The sequence below is a fragment of the Apodemus sylvaticus genome, chromosome 9, assembly GCF_947179515.1.
Source record: "Apodemus sylvaticus chromosome 9, mApoSyl1.1, whole genome shotgun sequence".
Lineage (NCBI taxonomy): Eukaryota > Metazoa > Chordata > Mammalia > Rodentia > Muridae > Apodemus > Apodemus sylvaticus.
Window position 1 is genome coordinate 79203326 of NC_067480.1, and position 21380 is coordinate 79224705.

At 44.7% G+C, this 21380-nt stretch overlaps 2 protein-coding genes across 3 annotated transcripts in view; both read left to right on the forward strand.

Annotated features, from left to right (window-relative positions):
* Positions 1-3375: 3375 nt before the first annotated feature.
* The window catches only part of LOC127692177 (triggering receptor expressed on myeloid cells 1-like), a 78546-nt gene continuing 60541 nt past the window's right edge, over positions 3376-21380 (forward strand). Inside the window, exon 1 of the mRNA XM_052192270.1 lies at positions 3376-3508. The gene's annotated coding sequence lies outside the window, so the exon portion shown is untranslated. The remainder of the gene's footprint in view (positions 3509-21380) is intronic.
* On the forward strand, positions 3508-19347 carry LOC127692176 (triggering receptor expressed on myeloid cells 1-like). Of its 2 annotated transcripts, XM_052192268.1 has the most exons (4): positions 3508-3699; positions 3940-4266; positions 7180-7360; positions 18686-19347. In XM_052192268.1, the coding sequence occupies exons 1-4, from the start codon at positions 3642-3644 to the stop codon at positions 18786-18788; spliced, it is 669 nt and encodes a 222-aa protein (XP_052048228.1). In that variant the 5' UTR covers positions 3508-3641; the 3' UTR covers positions 18789-19347. The 2 variants fall into 2 exon arrangements, with proteins under 2 accessions (XP_052048228.1, XP_052048229.1); XM_052192269.1 differs by lacking the exon at positions 7180-7360.

Genomic DNA, 21380 nt, shown 5'->3' on the forward strand with positions numbered 1-21380 from the left:
CACTTGCTGAGGGAATGGTGGCTCCCACAGTGGATGGAGCCTCCCAATCAACCAACAACCAAGACGATTCCCCAGAGACATGTCCCCAGGCCAGTTTGATCAGGTTGATCTCTCAATTGAGAGTCTCCTCAGGAGACTCCAGGCTATGTCGCATTGACAGTTAAAGGGAACTGTCAACTTCCTTGATCTCCTCTCCTGCTTCTATCCTCACCACAGGGATGCTGGGGCTCTGTGGTGATGACTCGATTATCAGTTGTATGTAGTTTCTTATCTAACACCGGGAATAAGCCTGGAAAAGTCAGTAGTAGCCCAGGGCCAGGGCCTTGGGGAAGCTGTGATTTTTTTTTAAACGACTTTGGACCCAACTTGTCCCCACCAGGAGCTGTGGTTATTAGTTCCAATGCCATTGCAGCACCAACTGTGATACAGTTAGGATATCCAGTGTTACTTTTAGGCAACATTGTTTGATTAGCTTCCTGCTGGTGTCATCCCATTGTATGACAGCTTTCTGCTGACTCTGTCTCATTTCCCCTCTGCAACCCACATAAAAACTGCAGTTCTTGTTAATAAATTTGTCTGGCTTAAGCCATCAGATTCTGCAAGACCTCCTGACACCCAGTTTTCCCATCTTCTTTATTTGTATCATACCTGCTCTACCATCTCAGGAGCCTACACAGAAGCCCTCTGGTCCAGGCCACACCATGGCCAAGGCAACTTATAAAAGGAAGAATTTATTTGGGCTGACGGTCCTAAAGAGATGAGACTCCACTGACAGAGAAGCAGGGCAGTATGCAGCGGGCTGGAACAGAATACTACAAGCTCACATTTTGGTCCACAAGCAAGAAGCAGAGAGGGGAACGCACAGTAGTGTAAGGACTTAAGCTCTCAAAGTCCACCCTGTATGACACACTTCCTCCAGCAAGGCCCTAAACCTTCACACCTCCTAAACTGTCCCAAACAGCACTCTCAAGGGGATACCAAGTGTTCAAATGCCTGAGACTATGGGGAACATCTCACTCAAACCATTACAGTGGCCTCTTCAGTGCGGTCTCCTTGTGAATAGTTAACATGCAATGGTACTGAAATCAAGACCTGAATTCGAATCCCCCATGCAGCCTTGCATGTCAGGGTGACTATACTGAGTCACTGTCCCTCTCTAATACTGTGCCTCCTTCTGGACAGGACCACAGAGAGAAGCCCTGGATACCACCATCTAGGGAAAGGGCGTGTGCACGTCAGTTGTTTGAGCACAGCACAACATCTAGAGAGGCAGGGGGCAGGGAAGGGAAGTCAGCCAGCTCTGGCCTCAGTCTGACAGCGACTGAGGAAGAGAAGGCACAGAACAGTTGCTTACACATTAGACCCACACAGGATCAGATGCTGTGGTCCAGGAGGCAGGACAAGCTTGAGTCCTGCAGGGAGAGGAGCCTTGGAGATGCTGCAAGCTCAGGATGGTCAGGCTTCATGGAGGAGTTTGCTCTATGTAGCCCAGAGCATGGGCTGTTGTCAGGAGGTGGGTGATGCCTGGAGGAGGTTATAGACATGTGGGTGCAGAGCTGCACAGCATGGACCTTGAGAAGGCTGCCCCCAAAGGAGCTATGTGGGCAGAGAGAGACCCCCGGTGATGGGTGCGTGGAGGTCTTCAGGGAAAGAGAAGGTAGGAGAGGGTGAGCATGATTCCCCCTCACACGTATTTACACGGGGGTGGGGTTCTGTGGGCCAGCAATGCCTGAGAGTCTTGCATTCTAATCCCTCCCCACATGGGACCCCACAGTAGGGACACTAGAAGCAGAGGAGTGCTGTAGTCACCCATGTCCTCAGCTCCTGCAGCCTGCATGGCTTCTCGTTTTCAAACCCCAGCCAGTCCCCTCCCTCTTCTTGCCTTTCTTTCTTGAGCTCCAGCAGAGCCAGAAGCAATGTAGAGTTAGGTCTGGGAGGGGCATAACCAGCAAGGGTTCCAGACAGGCCAGGGATGCTGCCTGCCTTGGAGAGGCAACCCTCTCCTAGCTAAAGGCTGTAGGGACTGAACACACTGCACAGGGCTGGTTGTTTGTGTACAAGCAGCAGGTGAAGTGACCCTGTGGCCACAACTGTGCACTCTCCCATAGAGTTTACACAGTGGCTGCAGAATGCATGCCTTGCTCTGCTTGCTGGGCAGGATGCAGCCAAGTCTGCCCTCAGCATCCTCGCACTTCCTACTTCATGCTGGGAGTGGTGAGGAGTCACCTCAGCTAGCCCTTCAGCTACAGAATGTCATCTTGCCAATGCCCAACTCCCCCCAGACACCTGCCTTGCCACTGGCTGATTGACAGTGGCATCTAAAGGCTTGGCGTGCCTTTGCCAAATTGACCAAAGGCTTGCCCTCCTCACATAGTGACCTGCGCTTCCTCGGTGCCTGCACCACTGCCCACTCCTCTGTCCCGTCCTTCCTGTCACAAGTCCTGTGCCAATCTGGATCAGCCCTCGCTCCCTGGCATCCTACCTGAAACACTGCATTGTATTTAAAGGTTTCCTCATTGTTATAAGTTATTAAATTTTATTTTTATTTATTTGTTTATTGTGAGACCGGGCCTCATGTAGCCCTGAATGAACTTTCTCTGTAGCCAAGGTTAAACTTGACCTCCCCATCCTCCTGCCTCTGCCTCCCAAGTTCTAGGGTGATAGTCAGGCACCATCATGCCTGGTTTTGTCCTTACCTATCTGATAACTGTGAATGGCCTGTAGCTATTGATATTTCATAGCTCATGGAATGACAGGTAGATTTACTTACTTTACATTTTTCCCTAGGTGGAATCAAGCACACAACTGTTGGGAATTGGGTCTCCCCTTCCAGCCTGTGGGTCATGGGGCTAAACACAGGTTCTCAGTCTTAGTAGCAAGTGTCCTTACCTGCTGAAGCATCTCCCTGATATGTGACAGTCATTTTTAATAATGTGATGGATACATCAAATTCTTAGCTGTGAGTGTAGTGCGTTGGGAACCTGGGTATGTGGAGGTAACACAGGGCTGGGGCTCCCCTTTCCCTTCCCTCATTCTGAAGTCTTCCTTCATGCCCAGCTTTCCCATCCCCCACCCTGACCAGGCTCCTGCTGCCCCCTTGCTCTTCTGTTCCTGAGAATAATGTCCTTCTCCTTTCCTCTCATGGCCTTTCCTCCACATGGGACAGGTGGGCTGGTGGGAAGGGTCGGACCGGAAAGCGAGCTGGGCTTGGAGTTCCAGTGAGGTCTCCGAAGGGCCTCTAATTCTGTCACCCACCATCAGTGGGTATATTTTGGGTGCTGAATGCAGACTTTAAGCCAAAGAGGAAGTGGGAGAATTGGCAGGGGAGGAGAAATGAGCAGTCTCTTACTTCACTGTCTTCTGGGACTTCCTCAGACCTCAGCCCTGGCCTTAGGAGGCAGGAGATCAGTCTCTGAGAGCCTTTATCTAGTTCAGTGCAGGGCCTACACTCACAGCCTGTAGCTGGAGGATCCACAGGACCACAAGGCCTTGCCTCTTGTCCACAGAGGTCTCTGCCTTCCTCAGCAGTTCCTGCAGGACTGGTTGTGGTGGCTCCTGAGTCCTGCCCAGGACTGCTCTCCTCTCTTCAGAGCACCCCTCCTTTCTTGCTCCCCATCCCAGCTCAGGAGGAGGACTGACTGATGGCCTGGGAGGCCACATACCTGCTCTACCCAGTGGTGCTGCTGCTCCTGGCCTCAGGTGAGGAGAGGGGACAAGAACAGAGGGAAGGAACCAGGCTGAGGAGAGGGCAGGGGGCACAAGGTGTACACAATGGGGCTCTGTGCTTGGGAAAGCAGAATACATGAGGCCTGTGACCAGCTGCTGGCTGAAAGCAAATTCTGAGCATGGACACAAAGAGGGTCTCTCCCTGAGAAGGGAACCCATTTCCTCCTGCTGCTGCAGGGGACGGGCTCTCTGACATGAAGTTTGTCTTCCCAGGATCCTGGTCACAGGACCCAGATATACTGGGAACTCAGGAGGGCAAGACTGTTTCTGTGACATGCTGGTATCATCCCAGCTACCGCTCCAGTGAGGTAATCTGGTGTAAGAAAACATTACAAGGCCATTGTCAACCCCCAGTCCGGCGTGACAGCACAGGTGCCAAGAAGCTAAGATTTTCCATCCAGCGCTCTTATTTGTACAACTCCTTCACTGTCACCATGACTGAGCTCAAGATGAGTGACTCAGGCATCTATCACTGTGGGCTCATTGGAAATTCTGGCAACAACATTATTCTCAGAACTATCCACCTGGTGGTGTCAGAAGGTGAGCTTCTCCCTTCTATGTGGCTCTCAGTTTTCCTGAGTCACAAGAATCTAGAGTTGGAGAGGACTCAAGAAACTGCTTCCTCTAGTAGAGAGGTTCTCAACCTCTGGGTTGAGAGCCCTACAAGGGTCTCAGATATTTACATTATGATTCATAATAGTAGCAAAATTATAATTAGGGAGTAGCAATGAAATATCTTTATCACTGAGGTTCACAACAACATGAAGAACTGTATTAAAGGCCCACAGCATTAGGAAGTTTTAGAACACCTGCTCTAGTAGCTGAAAACTGAGGCACAAAGAAAGACCCCTCCCCCAAGGCCATCAGCTCATTAAGTTTGGGGCCAACCCTAGGACCCAGGCTTGCTGGCCTCTGGGTAGAAACTGGTAAGAACCAGTTTCTTTGAAGACTTTTGCTGCTGTTGCCAACAGAAATCTTCCATTATAATTGTATGTGTGTGCATGCTCATGCTATGGTGGACTGGCAAATGTTCTTTCAGGACTCGGTTCTCTCCTTCTACCATGTGGGCTGAATTTAGGTCATCAGGCTTGGCAGCAAGAGCCTTCGTCTGCTGAGCTATCCCACTGATACCATTGGAAGAATCTTAAAGTTCCCTCAAGCATTCACAGCCTTCCCTTCCTGACTGTCCCTTACCTGTAAGTCCATCAGAACCCTCTCCAGGGACAGTGGGCTCCAGCACACAGAGACCCCAGAGCAGATGGAGGCAGTCACTGAGCAAGGTGACAGAGGAGTCAGAGAGACTGTGAGGAAGGCTCAGGGGTGAGAGATGTGAGTCCTCATCCTGGATCCACCTTTAATGAGTGAGAACCTGTGAGTGTTGGGATGGCGGTCCTAGGACCTCCTCTGGTCCCCAATCCACTTCATAGCTCATTCTGAAAACTGCAGAGGTGCCAGGCTTCTTGCATTTGTTTATGATGCTCAGAGCCTCAACAGAGCCCTCTCCATGCTGCCTAGACATTTGGTCAAGTGGGTACTTGAAGGTCAGTTCCATTCAAGCTTTGACCCTAGGTCCATTCCATGTAGGAGAGCCCTTAGGTATTATGGTGGTTTGAATGAAAGTGGTCCCTATAAGTTCCTACAGAATGGCACTGGTAGGAGGTGTGACCTTTTTGGAGGAAGTTTAAGTCACTGAAAGAGGGCTTTGAGATTTCAGATGCTTAGTAAGTCCAGGGTGGCTCTCTCTTCCTGATGCCTCCAGATCCAGATGTAGAACTCTCACTATTTTCTCCAGCACCATGTCTACCTGTGATTCCCTCCATGATGATCCTGGACTAAACCTCTGAACTGTAAGCAGCCCCAATTCGTTGTTTTCTTTTATTAAGAGTTTCCATGGTCATGGTCTCTTCACAGCAATGGAAGCCCTTAGACAGATGTCAAAAGTGTGTGGCATGGTCAAGTGCAGTACAGGTAGGGTGGGGAGACAGCTCAGATGGGGCAGAGCCTGCCATGCACATGTGAGTTCTACCCTCAGCACTAACATTAAAAAGCCTGTAGTCATGGCCTACATTAATAATAGCCCCTTGTGGCGCACTGGCCAGCCAGCTTAGCTGAATCAGTAAATTTCAAGAGAAAGGTGAGACACACAGCCTCAAAAAGTAAGGTACCCTGAAGGATGACACCTGAGGCTGATAGCTAGCCTCTACAGACATATACACCCTCACGCGTGTGTATCCACACGCACATGACAATTTTTGTGCATGCACACCAGGATCATTTACAGAGTTTTAGGTTCTGTGGCCCACACATCATATGACTCTTGCAATTAAAAAACAAAACAAGACTCATATTTAACTGAGCTCTGAGGGAAACCAATTCTTACATACCTCAGCAATCCCTTCAGGCTTACAGAGTACAAGCTGTGGGTGTGTAGAGAGACTTACGTCAGGTAAGGATGCGTTGGAGGCCAGGGGTTCCAGCAGCCTGGCTTTCTCCCATAATCCTCACAATCTTCATCTGAGGTCCATTGCAGGCCAGTAGTAAGAGGGGGTCCTATACATGGATTCCACTTGGGTAGCACAGTTCAGTAAAAGCTGAACAGTAGACTTGGTAGATAGTGAGGTTCCATTTCCCAAATCTCCACTTAGAAGTTACATTCTTAGGAAGCCTCTTGAAATCTACCCTCCTCCTCCCACGATGCCATTGGTGACCCTCCCATGGGCTTCCAAACTGCATCTCAGGCCTTGCTGAGGGCATGAACCACTTGAAGACCTTCTTTCAAATCCAGACCCTGCCTCAGTGGACCTGAAGTGACACTTGCTTATGAGGAACAAGCTCTAGGCTCACTTCTGTAGGGACCAATGCACTTGCAAATTTCCTTTATGAATTTCTAAATTCTTTAAGGAAGAGCTGGTCCCTTGATGGGCTCAACAGTCCCAGAGAGTAACCTTGGATGTGTCAGGGACCACAGAGAGGAAAGGAACAGGCCTACCTTCCTAGAACCAGAAGAGTCTGCTCCAAGCCCAAGACTGGGCTCATTATCAATATACCATTAAAGGACAACTTGAGGGTGATATGACTTACACAGGTAGTGGGAACAGTGTCAGGGAGAGGATGGGGCAGGTATAGCATGAGAAGCAGAAGGTGAGAGAATTCCCACAACTCAAATGACCTGAGAACTGTTTCTCCATGCCTCTTTCCACCCTTCCTACTTTTCTCCTCCCATTATTTTGTACTGCCTCTGGATGCCCGTGTTCATTTCCTTCCTCAGCTCCATTTCTCTTCCCCTACTCATCTGTCTGTCTATCAATCCATCCATCCATTCATCCCTCCATCTCTACATACAACAGACAGACATTTGTCCCTCTCTACATCTATCCCTCTATCTCTCCCTCCCTCCATTCATCCATCCACTATCCATCCATTCATCTATCTGCCTCCTGAGTTTCCTTGCAGGTTCTTCGAATATGGCCACTCATATCATTCCTACTACAAGGCTGTCTGACCTTCCCATCCTTATTACCACAAAACACTCGCCCAGTCACACAACTTCGACCCGATCCCTACACAAGCCCACAGTTGTTGCTTCCTCTCCTGATCCTGAAGTCACCATCATAAATGAGACAGATGCTGCGAGGTAGGTTTTCTTGGTTCCTGGTTTGGACACCCTCCATTTCTTTGCCCTTGTGTTGAAAGGATGTAGGGATGAGGATGTGGGGTGTTGGAGCAGGATCAGATGTGAGTATCCTCTCAGTTTGGGTGGAAATTTTCAGAAAGGGAGGTGGTGACAGGCTGCATACATGGCTCCTGTCCTCTTCGGCTCACTTTCCATGTTTTCTTGCACCTCAGAGTAGGAGGAGGATGGAAATGGCTTATTTGATGAAGGCAATTAGTCCTACCAACCCAGAGGCAGGATGGATTCTCATGTCAGGTAGACTAGCTGTGTATGTAACATTGGGCAAGCCAGGGACCCCGTGATGCAACAATTCCTAGGGATACTGTTGGGATATCAGAAGAACAGAGCCTGCGTCCCCAGGAATTGTGCTATGACCATCTCTAGTATTGCTCATTCATTCTGTTTGACTTTACTTAACTGTTTGTTTTGTTTGATTTTAATACTGGTGGTAGCACCCTCCCACAGACTGCAGGAGCATCCTCCCATACACTGAAGGAGCACCTACCAATAACTGAAGGAGCACACTACCATAGACTGAAGGAGAACACTACCATAGACTGAAAGAATGCCAATTTAAGGAAATGGTGCTAGACTCAGCATTATTTTTCTTTTTGCAGTGCTAGGGATCAAACTAGCCAGAGGCCCTGGTTTCAGGATATTGTAAAATAAGATTTTTCAGGAGATTCTTCCGCATGCTTATGTCTGTCACCTTTCCATTTTTGGATCGAATGCCCAAGACAATAGGTTTAAAATTGGAGCACTGTGTCTCCAAGTTCTAGAAGTTTCAGTGACTTGCTTTAGATCTGTGTTGAGAAAGTGTACCATGGTGGCAGCCTATGACAAAGATATTCCCTCCGTGGTCATGACCTTGAGAAAAGTGAAGAGGAAGGGGAACAGGCTATGGTTGCATTATTCCTTTGGGGATGGATACATGGTGGATGGTGAATGGGGGAATGATTGAACTCATGCATGAATAAATATTTGTGTACATGGGTGACTGACTGGACGGATACGTGATGACTAAACTACAACATGAAGAAAAGGATCTATGGATGGACAATAGACACAGGAACAGAAGTAGACGGATGGATTGAGGATCGCCCCAAAGGCCCAGGCCTCCAACTGATCCCTGCCTTTGACCTCTCTGTCACTTCCTAACAGTGTCACTCATGTGACCAGTACTGATGTAGACTGCAGCAGCAGGCCAAGTTAAGGGCCACCACCTTAGCACACACGTCCCTCCTTGTAGTTACTAACTACTACTTACTAATGAATGTTGATACATTTTAGAATGTGCTTTCATTTAAATGTTGTGTCAATAGTGGAAAAAGTCCTTACTGTTCTGCTCGATCTAATCTGGCCCAGCCCATAGCCACATTGGGTATCTTTAATCATACATGCCTTAGCCTGGTACCAGTTCTAATTACACACATACATCATATTCCCTGCTAAGGCACATGTGTATGCATGCCTTTAATCCCACCACTTGGCGGTTAAGGGGAGAGACAGGGACAAGATATTCAGGAGGATATCAGTTTGAAGCCAGTCTAGTGTGAGCCTCAGGACAGCCAGAGCTATATAGAGTGACATTATCTAAAATACATACATACATACATACATACATACATACATACATACATTATCATCCTTAAGCATTACTCCCTACACCTCAGAATCATGAATCATAATTTCAATAAATACACGTTTCTATCAATCAGAAAAATCATAGGGGCACAGTAATCTGACTAGTCTTAGCTGTTTTCATTTCAGAATCTTATGTTGTCGTTATTGTTTTTCTTTTTTTATTATGTTTTTTAATTTTCTATATTCTATGTTTACATTCCAAATGATTTTCCCTTTCCCAGTTACCCCCCTCCCCATAAGTTCCCTAAGCCTCTTCCCTCTGCCCATTCTCCTATCAACCCCCTCCTACTTCTCTGTCCTGATACTCCCCTGCAATGCTGGAACAAGCATTTTCAGGACCAGAGACCTCTCCTTCCTTCTTCTTGAGAGTCATTTGATATGTGTCTTGGGTATTCAGAGTTTCTGAGCTAATATCCACTTATCAGTGACTGTATTCCATGTGTGTCCATTTGTGATTGGGTTACCTCACTGAGGATGGTATTTTCCAGATCCAACCATTTGCGTAAGAATTTCATGAATTCATTCTTTTTAATTGCTGAGTAGTATTCCATTGTGTAAATATACCACATTTTCTGTATCCATTCCTCCATTGAGGGACATATGGGTTCTTTCCAGCTTCTGGCTATTATAAATAGGGCTGATATGAACATAGTGGAGCATGTGTCCTTATTGCACAGTGGGGAATCCTCTGGGTATATGCCCAGGAGTGGTATTGCAGGATCTTCCAGAATTGTTATGCTCAGTTTTCTGAGGAACAGCCAGACTGATTTCCAGAGTGATTGTACCAACTTGCATTCCCACCAGCACTGGAGGAGTGTTCGTCTTTCTCCACATCCTCGCTGACACCTACTGTCTCCTGAGGTTTTTTTTTGTTTGTTTGTTTGTTTTTTTTTTTTTTGAGACAGGGTTTCTCTGTGTAGCCCTGGCTGTCCTGGAATTCACTCTGTAGACCAGGCTGGCCTCGAACTCAGAAATCCACCTGCCTCTGCTTCCCAAGTGCTGGGATTAAAGGCGTGCACCACCACCGCCCGGCAATCTCCTGAGTTTTTAATGTTAGCCATTCTAACTGGTGTAAGGTGAAATCACAGGGTTGTTTTGATTTGCATTTCCCTAATGACTAATGATTTTGAAAAATTTTTAAGGTGCTTCTCAACCATTCGAAGTTCTTCATGTGAAAATTTGTGGTTTAGCTCTGTACTCCATTTTTTATTTATTTATTGTTATATGTAAGTACACTGTAGCTGTCTTCAGACACACCAGAGAGGGCATCTGACTTCATTACGGATGGTTGTGAGCCACCATGTGGTTGCTGGGATTTGAACTCAGGACCTTCGGAAGAGCAGTTAGTGTTCTTACCCGCTGAGCCATCTCTCCAGCCCCTGTACTCCATTTTTAATAGGGTTATTTGGCTCTCTGGCATCTAACTTCTTGAGTTCTTTGTATATATTGGATATTAACCCTCTGTTGGATGTAGGGTTGGTGAAGATCCTTTCCCAATTTGTTGGTTGCCATTTTGTCTGCTTCACAGTGTCCTTTGCCTTACAGAAACTTTGTAATTTAATGAGGTCCCATTTGTCAATTCTTGATCTTAGAGCATAAGCTATTGGTGTTCTATTCAGTAACTTTTCCCCTGTGCCCATGTCCTCAAGGGTCTTCCCCAGTTTCTTTTCTATTAGTTTCAGTATGTCTGGTTTTATGTGTAGGTCCTTGATCCACTTGGAGTTGAGCTTAGTACAAGGAGATAAGAATGGATCAATTCACATTCTTCTACAAGCTGACCTCCAGTTGAGCCAGCACCATTTGTTGAAAAGGCTATCTTTTTTCCACTGGATGCTTTCAGCTCCTTTATCAAAGATCAAGTGACCATAAGTGTGTGGGTTCATTTCTGGGTCCTATTTCATCGATCTACCTGCCTGTCATTGTACCAATACCATGCAGTTTTTAACACAATTGCTCTATAGTACTACTTGAGGTCAGGGATACTGATTCCCCCAGAAGTTCTTTTACTGTTGAGAATAGTTTTAGCTATCCTGGTTTTTTTGTTATTCCAGATGAATTTGAGAATTGTTCTTTCTAACTATGAAGAACTGAGTTGGGATTTTGATGGGGATTTCATTGAATTTGTAGATTGCTTTTGGTAAGATGGCCATTTTTATTATATTAATCCTGCCAATCCATGAGCAAGGAAGATTTTTCCATTTTCTGAGGTCTTCTTCAACTTCCTTCTTCAGAGACCTGAAGTTCTTCTCATACAGATCTCTCACTTATTTGGTTAGAGTCACCCCAAGATACTTTATATTGTTTGTGGCTATTGTGAAGGATACCATTTCCCTAACTTCTTTCTCAGCCTGCTTATCCTTTGAGTATAGGAAGGCTACTGGTTTGCTTAAGTTGACTTTACAACCAGCCACTTTGCTGAAGTTGTTTATCAGCTGTAGGAGTTCTCTGGTAGAGTTTTTTGGGTCACTTAAGTATACCGTCATATCATCTGCAAATAGTGATAGTTTGACTTCTTCCTTTCCAATTTGTATCCCTTTGACCTTATATTGTCTAATTGCTCTATCTAGAACTTCAAGTACTATATTAAAAAGATATGGAGAGAGGGGGCAGCCTTGTCTAGTCCCTGATTTTAGTGGGATTGTTTCAAGTTTCTCTCCATTTAGTTTGATGTTGGCTACCGGTTTGCTATATATTGCTTTTACCATGTTTAGGTATGGGCCTTGAATTCCTGTTCTTTCCAAGTCTTTTAGCATGAAAGGATGCTGAATTTTGTCAAGTGCTTTTTCAGCATCCAATGAAATGACCATGTGTTTTTTTCTTTGAGTTTGTTTATGTAGTGGATAGCATTTATGGATTTCCATATATTAAACCATCCCGGCATCCCTGGAATGAAGCCTACTTGATCATGGTGGATAATCTTTGGATGTGTTCTTGGATTCGATTGGCAAGAATTTTATTGAGCATTTTTGCGTCGATATTCATAAGGGATATTGGCCTGAAGTTCTCCTTCTTTGTTGGATCTTTGTGTGGTTTTGGGATCTTTTTGTGGTTTGTGGCGTCATAGAACGAGTTGGGTAGTGTTCCTTCTGTTTCTATTTTGTGGAATAATTTGAAGAGTATTGGTGTTAGGTCTTCTTTGAAGGTCTGATAGAATTCTGCACTAACACCATCTGGTCCTGTGCTTTTTGTGGTTTGGAACACATTCTATGACTCCTTTCATTTCTTTAGGGGTTATGGGACTGTTTAGTTGATCTATTTGATCCTGATTTAATTTTGGGATTAGGCATCTGTCTAGGAAATTGTCCATTTCCTCCAGATTTACCAGTTGTGTTGAGTATAGACTTTTGTAGTAGGATCTGATGATTTTTTTAATTTCCTCCATTTCTGTTGTTATATCTCCCTTTTCATTTCTAATTTTGTTAATTTGGGTACTGTCTCTGTGCCTTTTGGCTTGTCTTGCTAAGGGTTATCTATCTTGTTGATTTTCTCAAAGAACCAGTTCCTGGTTTTGTTGATTCTTTGTATGGTTCTCTTTGTTTCTACTTGATTGATTTCAGCCCTGAGTTTGATGATTTCCTGTCATCTACTCCTCCTGGGTGAATTAGCTGCTTTTTGTTCCAGTGCTTTCAGGTGCTACTGTGCCGTTAAGCTGCTACTGTATGCTCTCTCCAGTTTCTTTTTGGAGGTACTCAGGGCAATGAGTTTTCCTCTTAGCACTGCTTTCATTGTGTCTCATAAATTTGGTTATGTTGTGCCTTCATTTTCATTAAATTCTAAAAAGTCTTTGACTTATTTCTTATTTCTTCTTTGGCCAAGGTATCATCGAGTAGAGTGTTGTTCAGCCTCCATATGTATGTGGGCTTTCTGATGTTTTTGTTGCTATTGAAGATCACTCTTATTCCATAGTGATCTGATAGGAGGCATGGGATTATTTTGATCTTCTTATATTGGTTGAGGTCTGTCTTGTGACCAATTATATGGTCGATTTTGGAGAAGGTACCATGAGGTGCTGAGAAAAAGGTATATTCTTTTGCTTTAGGATGAAATGTTCTCTATATATCTGTTAAATCCGATTGGTCCAATGCTTCAATTAGTTTTACTGTGTCCCCGTTTAGTTTCTGTTTTCTTGATCTGTCCATTGAGGAGAGTGGAGTGTTGAAGTCGCCCACAATTATTGTGTTAGGTACAATGTGTGCTTTGAGCTTTAGTAAAGTTTCTTTTACAAATGAGGGTGCCCTTGTATTTGGAGCATAGATGTTCAGAATGGAGTTATTCTTGGTGGACTTTTCCTTTGACCAGTAAGAAGTGTCCTTCACTGTCTCTTTTGATGACTTTAGGTTGAAGGTCAATTTTATCTACTACGGCTTGTTTCCTGAGACCATTTGCTTGTAAAATTGTTTTCCAGCCTTTTACTCTGAGGTAGTGTTTGTCTTTGGCCCTGAGGTGTGTTTCCTGTAAGCAGCAAAATATAGGGTCCTGTTTATGTATCCAGTCTGTTAGTCTATGTCTTTTTATTGGGGAATTAAGTCCATTAATGTAAAGAGATATTAAGGAGTAGTGATTATTACTTCCTGTTATTTTAATGTTATTTTTATATTTGAGTGTTTATCTTCTTTTGGGCTTGATGAAAGAAGTTTACTATCTTGCTTTTTCCAGGGTGTAGTTTCCCTCCTTGTATTGGTGTTTTCCACCTATTATCCTTTGTAGGGCTGGGTTTGTGGAAAGATATTGTACAAATTTGGTTTTATCATGGAATAAATGTTTTCTCCATCTATGGTGATTGAGAGTTTTGCTTGGTATAGTAATCTTGGCTGGCATTTGTGTTCTCTTAGAGTCTGCATGAGATCTGCCCAGGATCTTCTAGCTTTCATGGTCTCTGGTGAGAAGTCTGGTGAAATTCTAATCAGTCTTCCTTTATATGTTACTTGGCCTTTTTCTCTTACTGCCTTTAATATTCTTTCTTTGGTTAGTACATTTGGGATTTTGATTATTATGTGACGGGAGGTATTTCTGTTCTGGTCCAGTCTGTTTGGAGTTCTGTGGGCTTCTTGTATGTTCATGGGCAATTCTCTCTTTAGGTTAGGGAAGTTTTCTTCCATAATTTTGTTGAAGATATTTGCTGGTCCTTTTATTTGTAAATCTTCACTCTCATCTATACCTATAATCCTTAGGTTTGGTCTTCTAATTGTGTCGTTATTGTTTTTCAAGACAGGACTTTTCTGTGTAGCCTTGGCTGTCTAACTCATTCTGTAGACCAGGCTGGCCTCAAACTCACAGAGACCAAACTGCCTCTGCCACTAATGCCAGGCTGATTTTTAAAAGCTTTTATCCCTACAAAATTTCTATGAGAGATTTTTTTGAGCATTTATGTGTCTCTGAATACTATTACATATACACATTGTCTTCTAAATATCAGAAGTTTCAGGACTGAGAGATAACTCAGTGGATAATATCACTAGCTGTTCGTCCATAGAACCTGGGTTTGATTCCCAGCTCCCACATGGTATATCACAATCATCTGTATTTCCGGTACCTATACCCTCTTCTGGCCTTCATGGGCAGACATTTCACCTACACAGTGCACAAACATATCAGGCAAACAAGTATATACATATATAAGAAAAAATAAAATCTTAAAAACAATTAAAAATATTATGCAGATGATCCACAATGTAGAAATGGGGAAGGAGTACTGCAGGGTGGCCATCTTGGGTTGAGTATACTAAATCATTCTCTCTAGGGCTGAGTGTGCATCTCAGAGCATGAGCTAAGGATGCACAAGGCTCTGGTTCTGTCCTCAGCACCAAGAAAAACATACTTCTAGTAAAGCAGATGTGGTTGTTCATGGCATTCACTTCTCTGTGAGTGTGGGCTCTAGTTCCAGGCTTGGAGGCAGACATAGTATTTCCCCCTCTTTGAGTTGTTTGCTTGCTACCAACTCAAGAGCCTGTCATGGAGTGGGTATTATTCAACCTTCATGTCCTAAATAATATTTGCAATCTAGTGAGAATCAGAATTGATCTTTCTTTTTGTTGTAAAATATTAATTTTTTTATTGTATATGTCTATGTGTGGGTGTGTGTCTATGTCTGTGTGTGAGTGTATGCCTGTGTGTGAGTGTGTGTGTGTGTGTGTGTGTGTGTGTGTATTGTACACTTGAGTTCAGCTGCCTGAATAGGCTGCAGGAGGCATTGCATCAGGTGAAGTTAGAGTTACAGGAACCTGTGAGATGCTTAATGTGCTTGCTAGGAAATGTAACTCAGGCCTGCTGGAAAAGCAGTATGTGCTCTTAACTACTAAGCCATCTCTCTAGAACTTACTTTTTCTTTCTTGCCTTTATTTTTCAAGGATCAAGGAGGTAGGCACTGTGCTCACATTCCGACTATCCCTGCACCTCTTCCACTTTCTAAATGTGTACAGTGTGGTTATAGCATGGGGTCATTGACTAATACTGATTATTGCTAGTCAGAGTCCAGGCAGGACAGCAGCAGTCATCCCAGTTGTCTGTGAGAAGCAATGTTGGGATTCAATAAGTTGTTTGCTCAGGTGACAGAAGAACAGAGCCCCTGCCCTGTTGATGGGCAGGCATTGCAGGGAGCCCCATCTTCCAATGGCAGGGCCTTCCTCATAGGTAGGGCATGGGAATAATTACATCATGAAAATGTTTTAGGAAGTAATCCTTGGCAGAGTCATTAGGGAAGTGAGGCTGGGCAGGGAAGGAAATCAATAAAGGGTCATAAAGAGGGACAGTTTCCCAGGTGTGCCATAGGCTTGGTCCTGCAAGGGAGTCTGGGTAACACCTGAACTTGCTTCTATCAGAGGCAGAAGGCCTGGGGCATATCTATTCCTCCATCCAGTCATTGGGTGAGGAAGCCCTAAGCAGTGCATGGGTACATAGTTACCTCAGGGCCCCACAGTCTGTGCAAAGCCTGTGAAGGACACAGGTGAAGAGCTGCTGTGAGGGGAAGGGCCCTGGAGCCCAGTGTGTGACAGTAGCTCAGAGCTCCCGGAAACACAGCACAATCCTGGCAGGTTAGACTTGGGAAGCAGTGCAGTTAGCAAAGGCTAGAAGCTGGTCCTTTCCAGCAGCAGGATCCTCTGGGGGCTGAGGCTGGCACCAGGGAAGGTTCTATGGCAACCACAGATGAGAGACAGGAGTCAGCATCCCTGTATTGGGTGCCTCTCCAACACTGTCAGCTGCTGAACTTACCAAGTGGCCTTGGGGTTATTGTCACCCTGATAGGAGACAGTTTTGGAGCTGGAGTGGGTGTCACCATATGGGGGCATGTTACCCCAGTCTATTACCATTTGCATGACTACATGTACTGCATTCAAGATTATGGTTTTGATTAATTCTTTAATTGAGCTCAATTCTATTGCCTAGAGATTTTTCTATGATACCTCCCCTATATCTATCTATCTATCTCTCATCTATCAATCATTTCTATATCTCTACACTGCTTTATCCATATTGTAGCTTATAATTTCTACTAGCCCACTTTAAGCTCTAAGAGGACCACACTACCAGACACCACCCTAGTTTCTTTGGATCAGTGGATAAAAGACACACACACACACACACACACACACACACACACACTTGCTCATTGTTAACCTGCCTTACCACTCAGTGACTGGGCAGTTTTAACCCACCCCCTTGGCTAGCTTTACCCTCTCTTTACGCATTGCCCAACACTCTAAATCTTCCCTCATCTTAGTTGTGTTTCTAATCTCCTGCCTGGCACCCCAGGGCCAATTAGCCAAGCTGCCAATCACTATTCAATCAGAGATCTCACAAGGCCCATGACTCTCTCCCCCTGAAGCAAGGTGAATTCCCTTTCCTCCTCCTGTATCTTCTACCCTGCCTTTGGGAACCTGATAGGTTTAGAAGTCCAGCCTCTTCTGCTTAGCCATTGGCTGTTGGCATCTTTATTAATCAATCAATCAAGAACCATTTGGGGAACAGGACCTTCAGGAGTCATAAGAAAGTTTCAGATCAAAGCATCAGAACCACTGCCTACACTATATATACTATCTATACATCTATCTATATCGCCATATCTATCTAACCTATATATCTATACCTCTACACTTCTACATTTCTATATATCTAATCATTAGCCATGGTTGTAGCAGAATTGTAGTCTGGATTCAGACAAACAGAACTTTACACTGCCCTGTGTAACTGTGCAATAGGATTATTTAATAAGCCATCTTTGCTTTAGTTAGTAGGCAGGTCATTGACCAAGCCATTACAGTCTACTTGTTGACTTAGAAACAGACTCAGTCTGTGACCCATGCTGGCTGAAGATTTGTGATCTTCTCACCTCAGACTGCTAAGGGCTGAAATTATGGGCATTAGCCATGTCTAGCTTTGTTAGCCATTAAGTTCTTATACGTAGAGAGTATGAGGGCCTTGTGCTTACATATAAGCATGAGGCAAACCAGCATTGTTTAATATGTACTGTTGTTTCTTCAAAGGAATTGATGTAAAGTCTGTCTTCTGCCAGAAACATGGGAATGGTGACCTCTGCCCTCACGACCTGTGTGGTTACATCACACCTGCCCGACTGCCAGCTCCCCAACCCCAATGTTTACCTTTATCTCAGTCATTCTCTGGAGGCCTTTATCTTGAGCATTGTTTCTCAGCCAATAAAACCCATCGTTATGGAAGATGTCATTTATATTTTGAAAAGAGTTTCAATGTTATCATATTATTTACTCTTTTTTTTTTTTTTTTTTTTTTTTTTTGGTCTTCGAGACAGGGTTTCTCTGTGTAGCCCTGGCTGTCCTGGAACTCACTCTGTAGACCAGGCTGGCCTCAAACTCAGAAATACACATGCCTCTGCCTCCCAGAGTGCTGGGATTACAGGCGTGCACCACCACCGCCGCACGGCCAATCATGTTATTTAAACTTTGTTGTGTACACAGAATTGAATTAATTACAGTCAGGAAACTCTTTTTTCTAAATTGTGCTATAGTTAAGTATGCCTAAAATAAGATGCTCTGGATCAGACCCTAGAAATTTCTACTAACACCAGGTACTGAATTTGGTGGATCTAGATTTCCTTCTTGCCTCATGCAGATGGAAACTCTGCTGGCCATGGAATTTGCAGAGCCCCCCCTCACAATTATGTCATTAATAGTACATGTGACCCTTGTCTGGTTCATTGTCACCGTTTCCTTTGTCCCTGTGTCCTATCATGCCAAGTCCATGTGTCCTCATCTGCTTCCCTATCTGCCCAGGGTCAGAAGGGCTCTCTCTCCTCTGTCGGTCTCTTTCTTACATCTATTGCTCTCTACTTGGAGAATCATTTGCTAAATTCATGACAAATCCAAAGTGGGCTTTTCAGTGAGCTTGGGTTCTTCCTAGTTTCTGGATGAGAAAAATGAGGCTAAAGGTGTAGTAACTGTTCCCAGAAGAGGATCAGAATGCTGACTACAGAAACCACATTCCCTAGACATGGGCCTCACTCATTCCACAGAGAAGGCCAAGATGTTGGGTTAGACCTTCCTCTTTCATGCATCTCGCAGACCTGAGCTCTATGCTCTCCACTGCACAAATTTCTAATATGAGAAGAATTCACTGGATTCTGCAGCATGGGTGGCCAATGCTCTGACATTCAATCTTTTCTCTCTGCAGGAGCTCCATATCCAGTGTACTTGTTCCTGTGGTCTGTGGACTCCTCAGCAAGACCCTGGTCTTCATTGTCTTATTCATTGTCACACAGAGGTTATTTGGATGACAGATCTTGAAGCTACACAGTAGTGACCTTCAGCCATGTCTGTCTCACAGGAGGAGCAGGGGGGGGGGGCGCTAAGCAGGAACTGTGACTTGCATTGAGGCTGTAATGGTGGGTGACATCTAAAGCTCAGGATGTCCTTAGCTGGCCCTGCCCACTCTTTAGAGAGCTTTTAGGGATGCTTCTAGAAACTTTGCGGGAATTTGGCATGGGGTCAGGACAAAAAAAAAAATGTAAGCTCAGGCAGGAATCTGACTTTGAGCTAGGGCTCAGGAAATAGGCTCAGATTAAGAATTTATATTTGAGCTAATACAAAGCTCAGAGCAGGTTCAGCTGAGGATCATGGAGCAATCCTTTGATCTTGGTCATCCTGATTATCCCTTAGAAAGGTGTTTACAGGATTTTGTTTATTGCCTTGTTTGTTCCCTATTTGTGTTTATTTTCCTGTCTGATCCTTAACCCAGAACTGATCTTATTATTTGCAGTTACTTAGAGTGGTATAAAAGCAAACTGGGAAAAAATAAACCTGCTTCAGCCTCAGACTGGCTGGAGTCATGCTACAGTGTTGTCTAATTGTCTTTTTCTTTTCAATCCTCCCTCCCTCCCTGGAGAACCCATTGACTGACTGAGCTTGGTCACCACTCTGCTCCTTTTATCCATCATCTTAGGGATGTGCTGTCCACCCTCAGAAGAGAGGAAACACTTCCCAGCACACCCTGGCCATTCCCCCTAAACAGGGAGGCTTGTCTGAAATAAACACAGAGCCCAGCATTTCTCCTGTCTCCTTTTGTTGGAGTCATGAAGGTTACAGGTCACCACGAATATCCCCACCCCTCATCCTTCCCTTGGATGGTTCAATTCTAGTTATCTGGGCCGTGCTCTGCTCATAAGGCATCCTGACCTCCTGCCTCTGGGGCCTTCCTGATAGTCAAACACTCAGATTCCTGCCTTCATCTGTGGTCCTCTGAACACTCCCAACCATGGACCAAGAAGACAAGATCCCACCTTGACAATAATGCAACTGGGAGAGAGAAATCTAGTTAAGCTGGATGTTGTTGCCTGGGAAACACCTGGAGGAGTCTGGCATCTGTAGGATTGGATCAGTGCATGGCACCCACATGCTGTGTGAGTTTTATTATTGACTTCTCAGTGCATGAGGGTCAAGGTATCCATGACCAGAGTGAGGCCACAGGAGCAGCAGGCCATCACCTCCTGGCAGGAATGAAATGTAGAGAGTCCCTTTGCTCCAGGGCTCCAGGGGCAGAAAGATGAAGATCCAGGTTCCGCTGCTAGCTGAATGCCCTCTTGCCTGGACTGAGACAGGGGCCAGCATGGCAGGGGGACAGGATCCTGTCTCAGACTGTCCCCTGTGTGCCTCTAACTCCCACTTACCTCCCTTTACCTCTCAGTCTCAGCCCAAGTGCCCTATGGCTTCAGGGCTTTCTCTGGGACACATTGGCATTTTCTTGTTTCTACCTCTTTGGGCTCTACAGACAAAGAGATCCTTGGCTAGGAAAAGAATGGTACATTAGTTCTTTCATCAGTGGCTAGAACCAACTTCATCCCAAGGTTCCCAAGAGCAAACATATCACCACAGTGTATTCAGCTCACTTGATGTCACCCAGAAGGCTGAGCAGAGGCTGAACCACTCATCTCAGATCAGGAAAGCACATTCCTGTCAGGGAGACTTTCCCCTCCTCCTGTGAAGATCCCAGGTCTTAAGGCATGCTTCTGTCACGTAAGGACGGTTCTCTGTTAATGTGGCTCTCTGTGTAACTCCACCCTGGGGTGGCATTGCTGAGCACAGGGTATTTACAGCCCCACAATCTTCAGTTTGCTGGGAAAGGCCTCAGTAGAATTCACTTGATGTTGGCGCTCTGGGTGAGTCTTTGGAGAACTGATGCAGTCACTGATTTTTCTTCCTGTCTAAAGAACCAGGCTGTTCTCCCTGAGTTTTTCCACCCAGGACTTCTCTGTTCCCTGCAGTACTGACTCTGAGACATCTTGTTTATTAATAAATGTGCAGGCCATAAACTTCAGCTTCTTCTCTATCTAGCTCTGAACTTAATCCCTTTTATTCTAACCTCAGTTCATGCACATGGCTGGTTTCCTCTCCTTGTCTTTTTTATTTTGGTTTTTATTTTTTATTATATTCAACACAATATATTTTACACTAATCATAAAAATAATGGACATATTATATGAACATAAAGAGATAAAGTCTGTTTGTTTTGTTTATTCATTTTGTCTTTAGTACAGCTTAAAATCTTGGCTCTAACTGTAGTAGAAACCCAAAATAAGAACAATTTTTAGACATTGGAGTTCACTGTAATAAGGCTGTACTCCAATGTCCCTCCCATCACCAAAGATTTTACCTCCATAGTAACTAAGCTAAGAGCTGACAGTTATGCTGCTCCAAGGAATGAATTACAGGCACAATTATTTGGATACAGATTTCATGCTATGGTCAAAGCTATTTGACTTGAGTGATTGTCATTATTCTCAGCCCACAGGGAAGACGTTACATTCATTTAAGAAACAGTGTGTGTATTAAGATGCTCTATCCATCTGTTTTAATGAACAATGGTTCTGCTT

Bases quoted from the DNA above. Each gene is read 5' to 3' on its own strand.
- LOC127692176 (XM_052192268.1), top strand. From the start codon at position 3,642: ATGGCCTGGGAGGCCACATACCTGCTCTACCCAGTGGTGCTGCTGCTC. The intron at 3,700-3,939 runs GTGAGGAGAGGG...TTGTCTTCCCAG, and splicing joins GCTGCTGCTCCTGGCCTCAG to GATCCTGGTCACAGGACCCA. The intron at 4,267-7,179 runs GTGAGCTTCTCC...GTTTCCTTGCAG, and splicing joins CCACCTGGTGGTGTCAGAAG to GTTCTTCGAATATGGCCACT.